The 23,030-nt window shown below is 35.7% G+C and overlaps 1 protein-coding gene across 9 annotated transcripts in view; it reads right to left on the minus strand.

Moving 5' to 3' along the window:
- UTRN (utrophin) overlaps window positions 1–23,030 on the minus strand; it is a 463,108-nt gene that overhangs the window by 17,890 nt on the left and 422,188 nt on the right. For 7 of the 9 annotated variants that reach the window (XM_088795414.1, XM_088795413.1, XM_088795412.1 and 4 more), the window contains 4 exons: window positions 12,125–12,261; window positions 6,488–6,526; window positions 6,196–6,261; window positions 5,040–5,105 (listed from right to left, as the gene is read on the minus strand). In XM_088795414.1, the coding sequence (XP_088651540.1) occupies window positions 5,040–5,105; window positions 6,196–6,261; window positions 6,488–6,526; window positions 12,125–12,261 (308 nt within the window). Of the gene's footprint in view, window positions 1–5,039; window positions 5,106–6,195; window positions 6,262–6,487; window positions 6,527–12,120; window positions 12,262–23,030 lie in introns of those variants that run through there. The other 2 variants (XM_088795417.1, XM_088795419.1) reach the window with 2 other exon arrangements.

The following is a 23,030-nucleotide window of genomic DNA, read 5'->3' on the forward strand; positions in this document are numbered from 1 at the left end:
GGATTTATTGGATAGGGCTTCAGAAAAACATCAGTGAAACAGATAAACACACAGATCTGTCAAAATTAGACTGGAGATGCATTTTGTTGTCAACATTTACATAGATTCATTTCTTTCGGGAAGCTGATAGGGTTTAACATATTATTATAATTATCATCATCAACACTATGATTACATTCTTTCATTAAGGTATGTTGGAAGGGAATTAAGGCAGTTTCTACAAAAAGAAACCATTTATATATAAGCTATAATTTTAGTCTTACATGTTTTCCACAGATTATTAGGCCAAACATTTAAATGTAAATATAGATACAGTCAAGTTCTTAACTATATATAGTGAAAACCAAGAGCACATCCTTTAAATACAGACAGAACATGAAGTACCAGATTAGGGTCATTAAACATCAATAGTGTGTCTGGTGCTAAAATAGAAAACGTAAAAATAAAGATCTACACCAACGAAATACCATTAGACGGACTATAATTATACTATATTTAAGTCATACATAGTAAATACTATCTAGATTACAAAATTAGTACATACCGGATAACAAAAGAACAGTGATTCATCCAATGACCTTTTGAAAGTAGGCAAGACATAAATAAAAATAATAATACTTTCCTTCCTTTAAAAGATTATTCTGTTCCAGGCTTCAGATGAGCAAACAACAGTGCCAGTACAAACCACTCTAGTCTCCTAATTTCATCCTTTCACATAAAACTCTGTTCTTTACTCAAGAGCAGATGGCAGATGAAGGAAACATTCTGATGGCAGTGGCCTAGGTGTCCTTCAGTTCCTGCCACTGAGATTCCCCAGGACTATCCCGGGTCCTGGCTCTGTTTCAGATATGGTTGCTCAATTCCTTCTTCAAAGAAAATGCGTATTCTTAAAATGAATGCCCGTTTAAATTGTCCAAAGGCAGACATTCAAGGGAAAGGGAGTATTGGAATTTGGGTCTCTGTGGGGTAAAAGGATGTGAGATTGGTTTATGTCCAGGCTGGGGAGATAGCAGCCCATGATGCAGGAGGTGCAACAGCAAACTCGCCAGCTTCACAGAAGATAACTGCCCTGAGGAGCCAGGGGATTGATTCCACAATTTGAGGGACAGAGAAAAGCTCAAACTGTTTCTGAAGACACAAATGACTAAAGAGGCTTGGATAACTTAGAGAGAATTCAGACCTCAAAGCATAGGACTTTTTGTTATTACCGACGGCTGAGATCACCCAAACCAAGTACAAGAGATTGGTCCGGCAGATGTTGAGTTACAAAGTCTTCGTTAGCTCTAGACTGTGAAGCTGAGGTGTCAGTGGACAATGGGCAAGTGGGGCAAGGACAGGGATCACCTCCAGGAGGACAGGATGGATCATCAGATGCTCTGATCCCACTCCATTCCCTCATCCTGGAAGCCATCACTTCCTGCAGCAGCTGAGACAGTAGGGTGGTCAGGGGTGGTCAGGAACTTGTGTCTGAAGCTGGGCTGCCTGGGTCTGAATTCTAGTGCTACCACTTACTGACTGTGATTCCCTGGGCAGCTCCTAACCTCTTAGAGCCTCAGTTTATCCATCTGGAAAATGGTGGTAACAAGAACAAGAGTGTTATCGCAAAGAGTTCTGTGAGGATTAAATAAGCACAGATGGGCAAAGTGCTTAGAATAGTGTCTGGCTTTTAGGATGCTCTATATCAAAGAGGAGATGGTGGTTGCTTTTGTATCATTACTGTTATTATTCAAGAGAAATCTAATAACATTTTTATGGCCCAGTTCAGAACAACAACAACCTCAACTCAAGAGGGCCTTGGGGAAAGGTGGAGAATTCAAAAGAGAAAAATTCCAAAAAGTATTGCAGAAATTTGCTAACTTATACCATTTTTTTGCTCAAGGCACTTTGAGTTAGTTTTTAATCTTTCCCCACAATAATCAAAATTGCGAATGTTTTGATGTTGGTTGCCTCAAGACAGACCTGAGAGTGGAAAGGAAGAGCCAAGGCTGCCTTGAGGAACACTGACCCCTCAACCGGAAGCTGGCGATATAGTTAGGTAAGTATTAAAAACTGTCATCTGTTGTCTCTTGGGATTGTATCATGACCCTGTGAACATTGGAACTTTGGGGAATTTCCAGGGGCAGGCCAGAGTGAGAGTATGTTGCATACTGCCTGCTACTATAATTGGTCCTGTAAGACACAGATGAGCTTTGATATAAGCGGAAAGCAAAGCAGGAACAGCACCGCCTCCTGTTAAGAGCAGCCCCCATGTCTTCCTCCACCGTATGATCCCAGATGCTAAATTATTATGGGAAACACAGTAGGAGAACCAGAGAAATGGTGAGGCTAAATTCCTGACCCTTCCTTCACAAACCCCAAGGAGTACCATCAGCCCGAAGGATGTAATAATCAACAAGAAAAGATAGTTGTTGTACTAATACTTATTCGTCTTGTTAAGTTAGTAGTACCTATTAAAATGGAAGTATTTAAATAAGTAAGCATTATACATTTAAAGGAGGAAAGGTGACCATTCTAAGTCAAACTGCTGGAGTTTAGGTCCAGAGTAGGGCTTAATGATTCAGAGTCCTTGCTGGCATTGTCACCTGACCAGAAGCATCCCTGCATGGGCACAAAACAAGAACCCCAGTATGGTTATTCAAACTGGGAATGAGCTAAGAACTTCCAGAACCGGCAAATAATATTATCAAGATAATATTTATTACCATATTCATTAAGAAAATATTGATGTACCAGTGACTGGGAAACAATTGCTCATTGGTGGTTTATACCTTCTTACACTATTGAATTAATTTAATCTTACACATCAGGGAGAATGTGTTTCCTTGCTTTTTCCAGCACCTAGAGGCCACCTGCATTCCTCCATGGCCAAAGCCAGCAGTGTAACGTCTGCAAATCTCTCTACAGCTGTGCTCTGCTTCCATGGTTACATCTCCTCCTCTAACTTTGACTTTGCTCCATCTTACAAGGATCCCTGTGATGACATTGGGTCCACCTACATAATCCAGGATAATCTCCCCATTTTAAGATCCTTAACTTAATCACATGTGTAAAGTCCCTTTGGCCACATAAACTGACATATTCATAGATTGCAGGGATTAGGATGTGGACTTCTCTTGGGGGCTAATATTCATTCTATCACAAATGCCATCACCATCTTCTTGCCCTGTAGAAGCACTTATCTATCTGCCCTCTAGCCTGTAACGTTCATGAAGACACTATCCATATCTGTAGCCCTTTACAATATCGGGTGCATGGTAAATGTTTAACAGCAGGTTTTCTAAAACATAAGTGAAAAGACCCTGATTTGTAGCATTTTCAATTTGTATGGTTTAAACACTCTCATATGGCCAACTTAAGCTAATGACTTCACTGAATGTGGAGTTGGGAAAAGATGGTCAGTCGCACATCACCTGACAAATAGAGTAAGTTACCCCAAGAACAAAGATAATAATAAAATGAAGTAAATTAGGGCGTGATGAGTTTTGAGTATTATCTTTGATTTGATTTTAATCTAATCTATGTAAGTATACATAAGCTAATTTTTAATAATGATTCTGTTTAATAAATAGCTTAAAACTTCTTGAAAATTTCATAACCAGCTCTCACAATTGACTCCAGTATACCATTGCACAGTTGATATATAATAAATGTTGGTTAGATGGATGAATGAGTTAATACATCTATTGATATGGTAGTATATTGAAGTGTATTTAGCTGTTAGTCATCTGATTATTTTTTTTCAGACATTAGTGTTAAATTTAAATATAGTGTTTATTTTAATTTGAAGATAGGATATATTAAATGTGAGCATTAGCTTTGCTCTGTTTATGAGGCATGACAAACACATTTTAAAGAATTTAAATTTGGTGTAAATTAGTTTGGTTTCAATTATTATTTTGAACTTTTAATTCTTTAGCTATTATCAACCTTAGTGGAAATTACGTTGATTTAGGAGGCTGTAACTACTTTATATGAAATATACACTAGTAGGTTAAATATGAAACAAGCATTATGAATATGCTATTATCTGTGGTTTGGGAATTGTTCCACACTTATAGTATATGAATAATAATGTATAAATCACTACTGTATCACTGTAAAGTATTAACGTGCTAATCTTTGAAGTGTAAAATTGAAAAATCTCCTTAGAATATTTATTTATAAGATTAATGATAGTAAAAATATTTTAAAAATATGAACAGGGAGAAATTCTATATTAGAGTACCTAGGGTATTTCAACTTGGCTCTCTCCATGGTCCTTTTTAGTACAAAACACCTAAGTACTATGTTCTACAAGTTTCCTGGCCACCTTACAGATTCCCACTGGATCTAAAACACAATGAAACTGAGTAAGTCAAGTAAACTTGACAATACTGAAATCTTTTAGACAACATTCAGAATTTAAAAGGTTAATTTCAAGGTGGGATAGTGGAAGGAAAAGTTCCAAAAGCAAGATGACATACAACAATGTCAGATAAAATGTCTGCCTAGAAAGGTTTCTAAAAAGTATTCTAAAGTCAATTAGGCTTTTCTTAGTTGCTAATAAAATCAAATCTTGGCAAAAGAGTTAACACTAGTCAATGAAGTGTGGGGAGCATATGTCCAAGAGTGTGTGGGTCACAGTTATTAAATGGCAGGGGTTATGGAGGAAATGTGAGCAGAAGAATGAGGCTTTTACAGAAGAATGAGGATTTAATAATGTCATTCTCTGGAATTACATTGCTAACAAGAAATATAAGACCAGTGGAGTGAATATCTAGATCTCTATTTATAAATAAAGTAATCTGATTTTCCCGAAGCAGATTAGCTACCAAATGCAGGATTCTTTTCATTAACTTATATGAAACTAAATAAGTATACATATCCAGCTTTTACTACCATGGCTTGAAAGCATAAAATTTATGTAGACATTTTTGTAACCACACTCACCAATTTTGATTGGGATCAAAATCCAGAACCACAATCAGTGACGGTTATTTCTGATAGTCATAATACAAGAACTAGCCTTCCCAGAAAGCACAAATTTCTGATTTACTTACACACTTCCTGTGGTAGAGCTGCTATCAGTGAGGAAAGACCCATTAGTCCTTTCCATTTGGGCCAGTCTGAAAAATGAAAACAAGTTACGTAATTGGTCACATGGAGCACAGTCACCTAGAGGTACATCCTCAGTCATTCTTCAACTGTGATAATTCACACAAAACACAGAAAGGTCCAAATCTCCTAACAGGATTGTGACATTAAAACAACAGCTAATGCTGAGTTACATTTCTATCACCACTGCGTTAAGGCCTGTAGGCCTTTGTCTTATACCACGTTATAATTGACCTCCGAATTGACCTAGCTTCCTAATTGATCTCCCAGAGCCTCATGTCCATCTTCACTGTCACACAAATCTATGTTCCTGTCATGTTGCAAGACTCTCCATGACTCCCCATTACCTAAGGACATAATCCAGCCCCTTAGCAAGTAGGTCTTTCATTATCGGACTTCACCTTCTCTCCCTCTGATCCTCAACCCTGACCCTTTGCCTACCTGCAGTTCTTCAGACAAGTCACGTTCTTTTCCAGCTCAATGCTTTGAGTGTTTTTCCATTAGTCCAAGCCTGCCTTTTCCCAGAAGTTGTATTTGGCCAAGACCCAGTTCAAATGTTACTATTTTTATGACACTTGAACTAACGTTTATAGGCATAGCTAGTTACTAGCACCGTGGATGCCTAGTATACACTTCTTTTCTGCAAGTTTCTGCATACCATCAAGACCAGCTTATAGTCTATATTTTGGGGGGACTCTAAAACAAACCCCTGTAATAAAGCATTAGGATACATTAATTAGACATTGTAACTCATATGTATACCATCTCCTGCGAACACTTTCAATCCCTACTTCCATTCAAGGAAACCGAGTTATATTGTTTTCTAATTCCTCTTTGTACAGTGTTTGGATTCTCATGAGCTCAATAATCACATGCTATTACGTTCCTCTTCATACTCTTTATAGACTGTGTAGCAGGTGTTTGGTAAAGTGCAAGTTACAACATGGGAAGATGAGAGCCCAGATTCCAAAGGTAATGGAATCACAACTCTTGCAAAACGAATTCCCTTAGGTCAAGGCACATTAATGGTATAAGATTAGTATAAAAATAGATACATTCTGGGTGGCAGTAGAGCAGAAGGCTCCTATCCAAGTTTCTTACCGTGTGGCATACTGTTCTATTCTTGAATGGGTATCATCATGGAATAGCTGAGGAGACTGTGAAGGGCTATAAAGGAAAAAGCAAATAAACAGTTTTATACCCACATATTGATAGACGTTCCATTTAGAAATGTTAGCTTAGTTAAATAATGAATTTGCCATGCAAAGACACCACTAGGATTGTTACCCGGGACGCAGAACTATTGTTTTAGAACGAGAGTTTAGTAATCATCCCCATGCTCATAAAACTGATCAGAACATCCTCCTGTGCACAGGGAGCTGTACATACTCACTCATAGTGCTCTGGCCACATACTGATGAGTGTGATAGGACTGTAAAGAGGGGAGAGGGAAACAAAAGTCACAGAACAAACACTTTAGAGCAAGTCAAGACAAAAGCAGTGGGGGCTGAGGGTGGGGGAACATTCTCAATGGTCTTCCTCTGCTACGTTAGGTTGCCCTGAGCTCCACCATGGGGAAATCAAAAGTAACAGAAACCACTGTTTATTCTAGAGAAGAGGCCGATATTCAGGTGCCTGCAGGGGTCTTTTCACACATATTATAGGATATTTCTTACAGGATAGCAAGCACATCCTTAAATAGTTTTAGTGAAAAGAAACAGAATGTTCCAACATAGCTCAAAATTATGGAAAAATTTTAAAGATAATATTCCATAATATACTAAGGGGAGATGCAATCATATTTTTGTTTTTCCTGGAGAAGAAACTTGGTCAGAAGGGTAAAGTTAAATACCAAAGACTATATTATGTATCGACAGCAAAGTCGCAATCAAACTGATTCTTTATCCAATTTTAAATGTAAAAACCTTCAAATCTAGGAGGACAATAAGTATCTCAACCTCACAGATGCACTGAAAAAAGACGCAAGCTAGGTATCTCCCCTACACTCGACCAAAAAGTTCACATTATCAATAAAACTGAAAGCAACTTTCTAGATCATGACACACTTTCTTCAAACAAAATTTTATTCACAAGTTCAATCTATGAAACATAAAGGAGACGAGTTCTGTTTGAATCAGGGTGTCAGTCTGGAGCTTGATCATTCAGTGTTACTTACTCCTGGCTCTGGGGGACCCTCCAACATTACAGCGCTGCCTAGAAAGCGCCAAGTCTCCATGAAAATCTTTCGAAAACAACTGATCCTAATAAAAAGCTGGCTCAAACCCTAACCTTTTTTTTTTCTTCTTTTTTTTTTGGGGGGAGGGGTTACTGATCAATGTGGAAATTTCAAAGTATAAAGAAAATTAGTTCCCTATTTAATTAAATAAAGTCTCCTACAAAAGTCTCCTGACTGAAACAAAGAAGAAAGTTTAAATTATTTTAGTTGTATCTGATTCTCCTATTTCTATTATACATACATGCATACATACATACATACGTACATACATATGAAAAAGTTAATGATCTCATTATCTCCTACTGGGAGGCACAACTTGATGTCTGAATAGCAAAGACTAAAAAGAGATGGAAGGTCATTTTATTGGGAGAAAGTTAAGTATCGCTGGACCTACTTTCAAAAACAGGTATTTATCCAGTGTATGTTTATCAGAATATCTATTATATAAATAGACTTAATTATCCACGTATAAAATAGATACAACAACAATAAAACAATGAAGTATTATTCAATTATCTTTTTACATCAGTACTTTTCATTAACTCTGAAATATGGATGTTAAATGTCAGGTGAATGGTTTGCTATATACATTCCAAAAAATTGTAACTGCATGAGAGATCATTTCTAAAATTCAAGCATATCATAACATTTGTCGTGAAGTTTAAACACAAGAAAAACACGTAGTTGTTTTCTTTTAATCTTTTTTTTTTAATCTTAATTGAACTTGGAAAGCTTTGCAAAACTGCTTGACTGGTTCTTGTGAAGTTCATTCAGTTAGCACAAAAGTGATTCATTGAACTAAGATAAGAATGGCAGACGCATAAAGCTGAACTGAAAAGTTTCTCAAAAGAAAGTTTTTTATATATTGAGAAAATTTCTAAGAAAAGAAATAAAGATTAAAAAAACTAAACTTAAGGCTTCATTGACTACAAAGTATTTTGATTTGTAGGGAAAAAAAAAGAAAAAAATCCTTAGAGTGATAAGCTTTCTCATTGAACTCTGGAAGGAAGAAACAAGGCAATGCTCTCACTGTACAGTAGAATCAATGATTAAAAGGGGTAAATATAAGATCAATCTGTGTGTTCGCCTTGACGTAATACCGTGTTTCCCCAAAAATAAGACCTAGCCGGACCATCAGCTCTAATGTGCCTTTTGGAGCAATAATTAATATAAGACCTGGTATTATATTACATTATATTAATTATATTAATTATATTATTATATTATATTATATTATATTATATTATATTATATTATATTATATTATATTATATTATATTATATTATATTATATTATTATATTATATTATGTTATGTTATAGTACATTATACCCAGTCTTATATTAAAATAAGACCGGGTCTTATATTAATTTTTGCTCCAAAAGACGCATTAGAGCTGATGGTCCCGCTAGGTCTTATTTTCGGGGAAACACGGTAATGCAGCTTATCCCTGCTTTCCAGAATGGGGGCTGATGGTATATCACATACTAATATACAAGGAATCAGACTTTACTAAATATATTTAATATTATATGAAATATAACCCAGAGTTGCTTTGAAAAGCTTAGTGACATTTTTAGTGCTTTAGATTCTAAACAGACTGCTCCTTACTCTTTCAGTCTTTTGCCTTCTTATCCGTTCGTCCCAGAGCAGGGTAAGTGGGGGTCCCAATGTGCTCTAACTTAGAAACCTTCAATGCAATGTCTCCCTACTGCTCTCAGGATAAACTCCAAACACCTTAGTATGGCTTCTAAGGCCCTTCATTATCTGGTTGCTTCTCTCTCCCTTTCTTGCCACTATTCCCAGTTTCCTATCTCAGTTTCCAAAATGATCTAGGCTTCACATCTTTGAAAATGTTTCCTTTGCCCTGAAACTCTTCCTTTCCTCCTCCCCCACACCAAACATTGAATGTTTGGCTCTATTAATCTTTCAGGCCTCAGTTTAGCTGTCACTTCCTCCCAGTCTAGTGCTCCCAAAACCATAATTACACTTACTATGAGGTGGTTCTTCCTACAGTAAGAACTTAAAAAACCATGCAAATCATCTATTTCCACCTTAGCCAACATCAGGGAAAGGTGTCTTCCTTGATTCTTTAATCTTTAGGAAAACCAACATATCGTTTTAGCCAATAATAATCTGTAACAGTTCTCAAACTACTTTTAGTACTATTTTAGCTTGATTCTCAGGTTTATTTCCAATGGTAACTCTTTCATCAAGCTCGACTCATTTACTTTGATTTTTTTTTTTTTTTGAAAAATCTTGCAAAGTTATAAAATTAATTGAATAAACCTAGGCATGCGTTTGTTTACCTCCTTTTAGTAATAACTCATTTTTTTCTGTAAATCCCCTCCATGCATGCAAGTATAATTACTGGATAGGGGATAAGACATTAAATTTTGCAGGGATAAAAGAAAAAAAAGGACAAGAAAATTCTAATAAGCTTAGTAAATAACTTCAACACATTTACCACTTCGCTGGTTTTTCTCCAATGTTCTCCTCCCACAAATAGGAGAATAAATGAAATTAAACTTTTTTGCTGCCCACTCACATAAATTGTTACGCCAGAAGATTAAGTGGCCCTGTAACAGCAAGGGCGCAGCAGAAAAATGAACTAGACCAAGTCCAAGAACACACTGTAGGACTGAAAAAAAGAAGAAAATCTGTCCATTCTTTCTAGTAGCTTATAAATCTTTTTCAAAATGCATCTTGTGACCTCTGATTTCATATTAACCTTCTCCTTTCTTTCTCTTGTTTTCCTCACTGAAAATGCTGGTAAATGCATATTAGATGAAATGAAACATTTTCAGAGTTACAGCCAAAAATCATGTCATAAAATTATTTGGCATGCTTTTCTGTTCTTTTTCACTTTAATTGATGTCAGTCAGAATACAATGGTTGATGTCAATGATTATTTTGACACTAAAAGGCAAATTATCAAAAATGCTTAAAGAGTACTAAAGATCTATTGGCACAATTCATAGGAATGTGATAGATATTTGAGACACAAAATGCCTAAAGTTTATCAAAACAGTGATGTGCCCATCACTAGTTCAAACCTATCAAATTCCCTATAAATAAAAGCATCATGTGATAATTATGCTTCATGTAGCTACTCCAAAGGTTAATTAGATCTGATACCAAGATTACTCAAATTTTGTCTTTATCATGAAGTGTTTAGCACAATTAAACTATATATTAGATACTTAAACAAATAAGAATGTATTATCACACAACCGATGAAGAAAAGGACAAGAATATATTTACAGAACAAAGTGAGGACCAAAAATCTACCTTTCCTGTGGATTTAAGTAATTGAATAGCTCTCTTTAAACTGCAATTGCTTCAGTAAAATTCATTCTAAAATGTACTGTGCAAAAATGACTAGGAGGCATATAACTTAATTGTACACAGTTTGATACCGAGCAAACGTATTAAAAAAATTTGAATTTTTTTTCACATGCTTTAAACGTATATGTGGTATTTTTGGACCTATCTACATATACAGCTGTGTTATATTTCTTTCTGTATGCACACCCATAATATTACACACAGAGAGATAACACATCCAATATACTTTGGCTGTAGTCTTTCTTCTACTTCTGAGCAGTTCCACAAATAAAAAGAAAAAAATTTATTTGCACATAAACATAGTGAAGTCCCTGGTCTACGGAGCTTTATCTAGGAAAAACACTCAGGCCAAATAGTCCATCCTTCCACTTTTGACATCTTTGAGGCATGAAATGTCGTAATACAGTACACTATAACTGCCCTCTGATTATCTCTCTATGAGATTTGAAGGTTAAAGAAAGTTTGACTTCACAAAAATTGTACTTGACACACTTTTTATATTTCTTTTTACAATTTTTCTCTACTGTATAACTTAGAAAACTCCACAGTTCACCTTTCTGAGCTTGTCTTCTATAGTTATGTGAGAGGGCATCTTTCTGTAAGTAGAGCTTCATTATTATGACTAGGCACTCTGGTGATGGTGTGCAATAAAAGCTAATTTTCCCCAAGATTCAAGCACACACACAAAATTACTTTGGCAAGCATATTGATGCTCATATTTTAAAAATTGATTCAAAGATTTAATAGCATATCTATTTGGATCTTGATAAGCAATACTTTAGTAATTTAAAATTACTTTTTGTATTTGTTCAGCCTCATTTTCAGAAATCTTTCTTTTTTTTTTTCATTTCAGCCTCTAAATTGTTATTTTCCTTTGCTTTAAAATCCCATCGTAATTTGGCTACCTTGAAACTGTTTTATGTAGGCTTGTAAACTCAAATTATAGCATTTAAAGAAATGCTGTCTATTTCATAAAGCTATCTCATTTTTTGTTGTCTTCATGTTCAAGAAAAAAGAAATTAGAAATGTAATATGAAATTTTGATGAGATTTTTAGCATATAGGGAGATATCGGAAGCAAGAAACTAAGTAATATTAATAAATTTATATTAAAATTATGTAAAATAAGTGTGAAACATACTATAAGAAATGGTAAAACATCCCCCAAAGGGGGGAAATAGAAAATAAATAAAGTGACAGAGTATATATTATACTACCACTATTTGCTTTAAGTATTTTTAAGAGGAAAAGAGATGACCAATGCAACAGGTGACACACTAATGTGTCTTTTTAAAGTTTAGGAACATGTGCAAAATTAATTTGAGCTGTGTCGAAAGCAAACACAAAATCTTTTTGGTATCAGGCAATTTCTCTTGTTTCACTAACATAATAAAAGACAGTATCAGATATGAGTCCGTAGAAATGTTAACATTAAAATTAAACTTACGTCTCTAAGTTGTCACCTTCCAGAACTGTCTGAACAGGCAGGTAGCCAAGCCGAGGATGCTTCGCAAAGTATTTCTTCGATCTAAACTTATTCTTCAGTACCTTTGTGAAGTCTCGGACATCTTCCCCAGACGTTGTCTATAAGGTTGAAAAAATTACAGCTCTCTCATTAAAATGGAAGGAGGCAACTATCTACAAGAAACTAGAGCAGATATAAATTGATGCAATTAAACGACAACAGTTTCAGTAGCTTTATGTATTTTTGGAATAACACACAATGTCATGAAAAATACACGGCAGTCGGGACTCGTCATTAAATATACCCAGCAATTAGTTCAGAAGTTTTTATTTCCGATTGAAAATAAAACCATAACTAGCTCAGTGGCCCAATACTTTAAAATTTGGGCCAAAAAGTAAAGTTAGTTTTGGCAATGTTATTGGGTTGCAATTTGTTATTAAACATTTAGTGATGACAAAGTATTGTGGATAGTACATGGCTTTGACTAAGGTGAAGAAATGAGGGCGAGCTATGCAGCCTATACTGATGTCACGCAAGCTAGCATATACTGTAGTATAGAGAAAGAGAACGTGAATGAGCGAAAAGAGCAGTGCCACGTTGGTATTCTATATTGTAAGGAATACGGTCACTTTCTTTGTCCTTTTCCAACCACACAAAAATATAATTTTGACACGGACTGAAGTTTTAATGGTGATGTGAAATGTTACTGTTTCCTTAGTATTTCAAAATGATTAGTTTTAATCATCATTTATTACTAAGTGATAAAGAAGCCAGTCACAAAAGACCACAAATTGTACAATTCCATTTCTAAGAAATGCCCGGAATAAGCAAATCCACAGGAACTGAAAGTAGACCAGTGGTTGCCAGGGGCTGAGGGGGGAAGACGAGGGTGGAGGGGGTGTGACTGCTAATGGGTACAATAGACTTTAGAGGTGGATTGAAATCTACCCCAATGCCCACCTCCCTCATCCCAGTTTTCTACGTTCTATTGTCAACTCTAATTTTTATCGGCAGTATGTTATACTGATATCAACTTCAGTTTTTCTGAAGATGTGTTTAAAATATTTACATTATTTGCACAGAACCGAATTAAAAACGATCATCTGACTCCTTGTTGGCTGTCGAATCTACAACTCGGAAGACCTCACTACAATTTCTTTATAAAACAAAACCAGGGAAATTTTCTATAATAACAAACTGGGTGCTAAATACATTGGCTTACCTGCTGCCTGCCCTTCTTTCCTTGCACCCTCCCCAGTCTACCTAACTTTTCCTTCATGACAATCATGCCCAGGATTCATACAAAAGTGTTTTGCAAATAGAAACTTACAAAATATAGTGATTTTTTAAAATAACTAAATTCTGAGTCAACACTTACGTAGTTGTACTCCTTTCTATCTGCTCCCATTCCACCTAAATATTTCTGCTTCTAGCAAATAATAAGGGAACTTTTGATTCTCTAGGCTTACAGAGCAGAGAGAAAACATGAGAAGCCCAAGCTTTTCATAATCTAAAGTTCATCAATTTTCACTTTATTAAAAAGTATAGTAAGGACAGCCCATGTTATCACTAGGCCTTGCCATTACACACACAATGTCAAATCTTTATCTGAGTATCACTGACAATAAACTATTAATACACAATAACTAGTAGTTTTATGGATACAGATCTCCCCAAATGTAAAGGAGAAGTGTAGAAAAGAAGTATTAATGAAAAGAAAGGGAATCCAAGGCACCCTGTAGAGGAAAAAGGGTTGCTATGAGAGACGACAGTTTGGGGGTGTTAAGATTTAAGTAGGCAGAATAGGTGAAATGAGCAGTGTAAAGAAGGAAGTGTTTAGAGAAGGAATGCCTGGGACAGAGAATAAAGCCAAGGGGATATCACCTACTGTAAAGGACATTTGGGTCTTTTACAATCGGTATCACAACTGTAGATCATTAAGTTTACAGATCTGTTCACCTGGAATGTTTTGATAAAGGAGAAAAAAAATGGGAAGAAGCTTTCCATGATGGAAATGAAAAAAGAAGGCCCCTATGCAAAGACAAGCATTTATGACCCAATTTATTTTTATGTCTGCTCTTAACACATTGTTAATATACAGGGAGATAATGAAGGAATGGGCCCCAACTTTTACTTAGGCTTTCTCCATCTGGCAACAGAAAGGTTTGCATCGCTTAGGCCCTCTCTCATGGTTTTTCAAGCCATATCCAGGTTTTCAACTCAGGCAGCTCTGAGAGGGGTGGGTGTGCCGGGACACAACCAATGTGCCTCAGCCAGGGCAGTGTACAATACAGTGGTTTTTCGTATATTCACAGAATTGTGCAAATATCACACTATCTAATTCCGGAACACTTTATCACCCTAAAAGAAAGCCTGTACATTAACAGTCATTCCCCCTCCCACACGGTCTCCTCTCTGCAGCCCCTGGCAACCACTAATCTACTTTCGGTGTCTATGGATTTGCCTATTCTGGATATTTCTTATAAATAGAATCATACAATATCTGGTCTTTTGTGACTGGCTTCTTTCATTTACCATAATATTCTTCTAGCTTATCTATATTTGGGTTTCAACATGAACTTTCACTTTGGGCAAAGAAAATGACACACCATTCAAAAGTGCAAATCCTATTCCACATCATATATTCTCTAGCTAAATGCATTGAATACATGGAAGAACAAAGCAAAACCAACCAACCATCTAACCAACCAACAAACAAAACCTACCTGCCTCCTGAACAGTTATATAGCAGCGGTTGAAATAGTTTCTAATAATGCTCAAATTGAATATTTGAAAAAAGTATGTACTCATACAGAAATGGCACATTTTTATTTCCTGATCAATTTTCATATTGAGGGGGAAAAAACGACCACTAACAGTTGTACTATAAAGGCACTAAATTCACTAATGCCATAAACTTTAGGCAATATTAAAAGAAAAAGTGAAAAGTAATTCATTACACGGGAACAGGTACTATATCCAGGTTAGTAGAATGTAATTCTTTAGTTGGGATAGAGTCAAGAAAATGAATTAAGCCTATTTTCTCACCAAAACAATTAAGATATTTATACATATTTGGTCAAATGTGCTACCCAATGACGGTAACTAATATTTCTCTGCTTTAAAGTGCTAGAACAATGGTTTGATAAAAAAATGGAAAAAAGGACCACCCACCTGTCATAATGAATATAATCTAACTCAACTCTTTCCTCACACTAGGTATACTACTTTGTTCTTATTCTTTTTCAAGCAAATAACTATACCATGATATGAAGATGAAATTGAAAGGATCACTCATTAATACATAAATTATCCAACATTTTAAATTATCTATGCATTCTTGAAAGATTAGGTTTTCATCTATTGCAGTAAGAAAAGAAAGAACAAAAGATTTTGTAGATCTCATTAGAGGAAATGAGGGTAACATATTGGCATAGAACTCTGCACCTTATAAATAGCTTTCCTTCCATCTCTTTTTACCATCAAGGACAGAGATTATCATTACTTTTATAACCCATAAGGAAACTAAAGCTCTCAGAGATCCAGACCTACAAGGTCAGTAAGGAGAAAGCTGCTCTTGCAAACTTGGGTCTTTTTTATCACACTAGCACTATGACACTTCTCGCAGAAAAATGAAACAGTTTTAAGTTTTGTAAGAGAAAAAACACACAGCCATTGACTAAAATATTTATCATCACATTCTGGATTTTCCCTTCCTTTTATATTAAGTACTGTTAAGATACCTGTGGCTCATTTTTACAAAATTTACATTGAAATCTCCAATCTACAACTAGATAGACCTCACTATCTAGAGAAAAAAGGGGAAAATTAAAATTGCCAGCTTTTTGACCACCCAGAGACAACCACTCTTAAAATGTTTGTAACTGGACTGATCTTTTAAAATCGTTTTTATTGTAAAATAAAACACAGACATATAAAACTAGGTACAACAAATGCATGGCTTAATGAATCATTCCAAGGTGAATACCCTCACTTAGGAAATTAAACTTTGCCAGACGTTCCAGAAGCCCCTTCCACAGTCATAACCCCTCCCCACTCTCCATAACATTATCCTCATTTTTATAAGGATAACTTTTTTGTGTTCTAAAAATCATTTTATCACTCCAATGCCTATCCTTAGATACCACAGTTCAGCCTGATGCATTTACAAAGTCGGATATATTTTAAGTCACTCTTAATCTATAGGTTTCTCCTCCATAGTTGTCCTTTCCTTACAATTTATCTGTTGGGAAATTAAGGCAATTTAACCTGTAGACTTTCCCAGAGTCTGTATTTTGCTGATTGCACATGCAGCATGTTTCTCAGTGCTTTGGATATCCTGCAAATTGGCAGCTGGATCCAGAGAATTCAGCAGACTCGAGTTTGATTTTATGGCAAGACCATCAATGGTGTCTGGTAGGACTGCAGGAGGCCTATCATGTCTGATGCTCTCTCTTATGTGATGCTAGCAGCTTCCATGCTATATTCACCTAATGGGGCTTCCACTGGTGACATTCTAATTCTATCATTTATTTACACTGACTAGCTGAAATAATTTTATAAAGACACATCCCCTCACCTACTGTTTAGTCACTCAGCAGTAGAGTTCATTTAGAAAAGGTAGGATGACATGTTTAATTTTTCCCTTTTATCGACCAATTTTCCCACTAACACATTAGTTTCCTATTGTTGTCCAAAGATGACCAACATTTATTTTTATTTTTAAATATCATTATGAATTTATAGTTTTAACTTATTTGATAAGTTTTGATTTATTGAAATTAGTATCATTACTGAAGCTCAGTTTGTTCCATTTTAGGCCAGCAGTTAGCCTCAATTCTTTCATAGTGACATCAGTTTTCCTGTGTCCTTTACTAGATACAAGAAGGTTGGTTTTTCTGGATAAAAAATCCTTGGCTCACGTATTTTTTTCTTTGAGTTTCTTAAATATGTTCCTCCATTTTCTTTGGGTATAAAGCGTTGCTGTTGAAAAGTCTGATGATTATTTAATTTTCTTTCCTTTTGAAGTAATGCTTTTCCTTTTGTTTAAACGACCAAAGGATTTTTTTCTTTTACTTTACAGTCCAGTAATTTTACTAGAATATGCCATCGAATACAATCATTCTGAGTCCATGTTCTCAGGCATGTGATCAACTCTTTTAGAACATAATTTCACTTTTTCATTTGTTTTCTTGGGGGGGGGGAGGGTTTTTTGAATTTTCGTTTTTAGTGTTTGTTCTTACACTGAGTTTCTTCTCCTTCACAGTACAAATTGGGAGTTTGTACTGCCAATGGTAAATAGTCACAGAGATGTAAAGTTCAGCATAGGGAATATAGTCAATAATATTGTAATAACTGTGTATGTTGCCAGGTGGGTACTAGACTTATCAATGGGATCACTTCATAAGTTATATAAATGTCTAACCACCATGCTGTACACCTGAAACTAACATAACATTGAATGTCAACTGTAATTTAAAAATAAAAAAATTTTTTAAAGACTTTAATTAAAAAAAATAGTTGGTTATAGTTCAGACCTCTTCGATGAGCACATGTTTCTGGCATGCTTTATTTGTAGTGATATTATTTTACTCTTATATCTTTCTCTTATAATTGTCTTATGTGACACTTCATCTTGATACTTTCTGTTGCTCAATTTTATTTTTTAATTAATTTTCCCAAACTTTTAGAATGAAGTGGAGTTCAGGAAAACTTTTCTTAACTTCACAGAGCTCCCTCTTCTTTTGCTTTTGTGGGGTATTCAAAAATAGGGCACTTGAGTTTGGGGATTCCCTGGCCCTGTTCCCCTCCCCTACTTTGGACTTGCCCATTTCTTTCTTGCATCTCCATTGCTCTAACCTGCTCAGTGTGGTTCCATTCCTAGCAGTTTATCCCGTGTGAGGCCTGGTGGTTCAGGTCTAAGAATCTAAGAGCCCCAGAGGCTCAGGGCCTCCAGCACCTTCAGCTCTTCTCATCCGGGCTCCTCCCAGGTTCTCAGCTGTGTTTCCAAACCGACCCTGTGAGCTTTCACTGAATACCTATTGCCTAGCTTGGGTTCTCCAGTTCTCAAGAACCTTTGCTTCCCTTTCTTACCTCTTACAGATATCCTGCAGGTTTTGTGGCTGGAAATGGCTTGTTTTCACCCAGATTTATTTGGGGGATATCTTGTTACCTAGTTCTGTTATAAACATTGTCCAGGGGGTTGGTTTTGCTATCTACCATGTTTCCCCAAAAACAAGACCTAGTCGTACAATCAACTTTAATGCATCTTTTGGAGCAAAAATTAATATAAGACCTGGTCTTATTTTACTATAAGACCAGGTATAATATAATACAACATAATATAGTATAGTATAGTATAGTATAGTATAGTATAGTATAGTATAGTATAGTATAATACTGGGTCTTAATTAATTTTTGCTCCAAAAGATGCATTAGAGCTGATTGTCTGGCTAGGTCTTATTTTCGGGGAAACACGGTAGTTTCTCTGTCTTTTTTTATGTAACTACTTTACAAATGGGAAGAAAATGGCAAAGGCAAAAGAGATTGAAAAAATCCAAGCCACTGCTACTGCCATCTTTCCCAAATCCATCTGGATTGATTTTTAACAAGCACATAAGAACTCACTTATCCAAATGAGGACTGTCCTTCAAATTGTCACTTCTGGAAAACTAACGAAGGTGAGTCATTGGGAAAAATATGTTAGAACTAAACCTACACAGACAAATGGGCATGTAAATACTCAAAATTATACTTCCCTCCGCTATGCTGCTGTTAAGAGTGAGATAATAATGAAAACATATTTGGATAAGAAGAAGTAATTAGTTCTCGACTTGCTCCCCACCAACTAATACAAATGAATGAATATAATATTTAAACAGTTTTACTAAATTATAATCTACCTTGAGGTAAGTCCCTCCATTTAACTCCCTAACAAAACCTTAAAAACTCCTGTGTAAGCTGGCATCAGATGATTTTTCACTCTTCAGTTCTATTTGCCAGGGGAGGTTGGGAGTATTTTAAATTTTCCTCCATTTAATTCCTTGATTGAGAACAAATGTAGACATCATAGAGCAAAATTTAGTTAATCTACCTTTTGCTTGTGTCTATATCTCTACATATAAATGCATGTGTATTAATCTACATCCATGTTCATATTTCAAACTGTATATTATCATAATTGCTGATTTCTATGCATTATTGAACTTCAAAAATATTGACAGATGACTACAAGTCTTTTTCGTCTCATTAATGTGAATCACAAGGCGCAGCAAGGCTAAGGTGCAGAAAGAAAAAAATCTAGAATTCAGAAATGTTAATCCTCATAGCATTATAGCCGAATAGGTCCTTGAATAAATGGCTTTACCACTTCAGCTCAGAAAACTCTTATTAACACCAAAGATCATAAAGCAAAACATAAAGTGGGGGTATTACAATGATGTCAAATAACCTAAAGGCCAAAACACCCAATTTCTAATTACTTAGCAACTTACGTAAAACACCGAAAAGAACTGCAAATACAGAAACAAAATCATATTCATTTTAAATCTCCCCCAAATTTCTTTGGTCAATTCATAACTTGGGATGGCAGGATTATCTAATTCCTTAACAATTACTTCTAACATTAGATTTTTAACTGTTGACTGCAAATATAAATAAGTTATAGACAGAGGAAAAGAAGACAAAGAGGAAAACCAAAGTTTTATAAGAAACAACACAGTCATTTGGCATATGAGTAGAATTATTAAACATTATCAGTTGGATCAGGCATAAATGCAAAAATCCTTGTTGAACAGCATACTCAGTAGCAAAATTTACTTCTTAAGTATGCATACTACTAAGGAATGCATACTACTAAGGAATACATTTCATTATCATATATGACTTATTTTAAAGACAATTCCAATAGTTTTTAAAAGTTGCAAAACAACTTCTCAGTTTTGATTGACTTGTAACAAGTTGAAATTCAGACATGTTAAATTGCATGGACAAGATGAAATCATTCAGAAAAGCTGGGAGCCTTTTCAAGTTCTAATGGAAAAATATGAACCTAAAGGATTAGCACTAATTAACAGAATCACCAAAGCATCAAGAATAAGCAGAGCAATAAATCATTAAAGTAAAATGAATTCGGTCCAACCCTCACCTTAAGAGCTAATGACACACTCTGAATGAACTCAGCTTAACGGGAAAACAATGTAAGGTGGGCCTGAACTGAAAAACCACTCTGGGATGCTGAGGTCAGAGAAATCTCAATGACATTGTGCTTGTTGCATATTGGCAAACATCTGAGGTCTCATCTGAAGAATCAAGATTGCCAAACACAAACTATACTGACTCAATATAGAGCTTTTCTTTTTCCTTTTTTTTTTTTTAAAGTTTATTGGGGTGACAATTGTTAGTAAAATTACATAGATTTCAGGTGTACAATTCTGTATTACATCATCTATAAATCCCATTGTGTGTTTACCACCCAGAGTCAGTTCTCCTTCTATCACCATATATTTGACCCCTCTTACCCTCATCTCCCACCCACTTCCCAATATAGAGCTTTTCAAAGAAAGAATCAGCATTTTCTTATATTTGATTTTTATAGTCCTACAGATACACTGATGCCAGCAGAGGTGGAGAGGAGTGGACAAATCAACTATTTCTTATTTTTCCCTTTGTTCTTTTTGATTCTTGCCAGCAACGTATAGTTAAAAAAAAAAAAAAAAAAGGAATGTAATTTCACTTAAACTTTAAAAAGAAAACGTTTTCTATATTTTTTTCACTAGAAAACTGATTTTTCTAAAGTTTCTACAAACACTGAAACTATTTGGTTTATTTCTCCACCTATTAATCAATATGGACAAGAATATGCTGGAACTTGTTGCTCTGAAAGTCACATGCATTTGCTTTGAAAATGCAAGACAAATCTGTTTGAGGTCTTATTAACTTAATGAGCTGTTTCCCATCTAGGTATATTTTTCCTGTCCTCCCCTCTACCCACCAAAATCTCAATAAAACTATCAGTACAAGCTAGTCCTGTCCAGAACAAGTGTGTAAGCAGCAAATTTTGCAATGACCCCCCTCCAACAATTTGCATGCTGGGGGTAGCTGATGTTGCTGACCTTTCTGACAATACAATTTGCAAATATCCCTTCCCTTCTCCTTGAGCTAACACCCTTCCTATGCTGCCTAACCCTTTAGTTCCTGATATGTGTATTGACCAACGGGGAAGTCTTTTCCTATTGTCTTTCCCCATTTCTCCTTTTACCTCTACAAGGATTGGGCCACTACCCCTCAACAGATGCACATAGATTCTGTCTGTTTACCTTTCTTTCTTCATTATCATGGACTCTGTTCTTCTACTTATGAACACATTCCCCTAGATCTTGTTCAAACTGAAATTTCAACCTTTCTCCTTCAGTGAGTCCTGATGCTCCCATGGCAACACTCTGTCCCCTACAATCACCTCCATTGTGGGCTGTATAATCTCTCCCTCACAAATGCCAAGAAAAAGAGAAGTGTGCACTATTTTCCCCTTCGTCTCAGCCTGAACACCAACTAAAATCAATGGGCCTGTCCACTCCCCTTTGACTGGACTTGGCCAGACGTAGCTACTAACTGTCACTTCTGGAGACATACTGATAATCTTCGAAAGGCCAATCTCATCTCTTTAACGTTTCACGTCCCACTTCGACCACATACTGGGATACGGTCATACCTCAGGCCCCAACATAAATCAAAACATCTTTCAGTCCCAAGTCTCTAACTTGGAAAAAATCTTTCACTGACTTGAACCTTATGAACCTTGCCCCTACTTTTTAAAATATAAATCAATCCATTCTTGCCCCCAGGATCTTGATCTCTAGCCCCTCAATACCCTTTGAGACTTCTTCAGCACGGGGCTAGCACAAATGCATCCCAGTATCACTAACACCTTTGAATCCTTTACTCCCTTAGCCCTTAACTACACCTTCCATCTTTTAATTCCAAAGTGGCTGAGCCGTTATGGAGTCACAGACTGCAAATCTTTGCCAATGAACCTCAACCGCACTCTTGTGGCAATGTAGCAATCAATTTACTCATTTCTTGGTGACTCATGCCTGCCGCCAGGAAAAACTCAAAACGTTTTCCATTCTCCTTCATATTTAACACTCTCCAGCTCTCTCTCACTGTCAGCAATTGGAGAAACTCTTATAAATCACATGTGAAGTACATCATCCTCTCTCTCTAATTTAAAGGACTATTACATGTCCTAATACACAAAAATGTTTCTAAATTGAATAAAATGTTGGTTATTTGCAACAGAAATAGTGATGGTTGTTTAAAAAGCTCCAGTGAGGGTAATTTTCATTGTGAAATTAAATGAAAATAATATAAAATGTACCTAATTTAAAAATAAATGATACTCTCCAAATTCAAACATGTAGTGCTGAGGTAATAAGAAAAACTTTTGATCCTTAAGCTTAGTCATTTAAAAAAATGTTACAGTTTTGTTGAATTTCTCCACATAGAGGTCTTCTCTCCTTCATTATAATTTCTCTCTATCTCTAGTCCCCAGCAACATGCCTTGTATATAACGGGGTCCCCCATGAATATAACATTCTAACATACAGAAAACATGTGCTTATGTGCTAAATTGGGTATATATTTCCCTAATGGAGTTAAATCATGAAATCCATGCCACTAACTTTGAATGAATCATTTACTTTCTCTAAGACTTAGTGTTTTCTTTAAAATGAGAATGAGTTAGATGACCCCTTAGATCCTTTCAGGCTTTAATATTCTATAATTAGTGTTTATAACGTCAGACATGAGCTCATTTAGCTTTTATGGATCAGAATTAACCAAGTCTAGTAAGAAAAGAGTCTTCAAGAAGTTAAAAAGACAATTGAGGAGG

Source organism: Rhinolophus sinicus, chromosome 2 (genome assembly GCF_057876585.1).
Source record: "Rhinolophus sinicus isolate RSI-liver-muscle chromosome 2, RSI-T2T, whole genome shotgun sequence".
In the NCBI taxonomy this organism is placed as follows: Eukaryota; Metazoa; Chordata; class Mammalia; order Chiroptera; family Rhinolophidae; genus Rhinolophus; species Rhinolophus sinicus.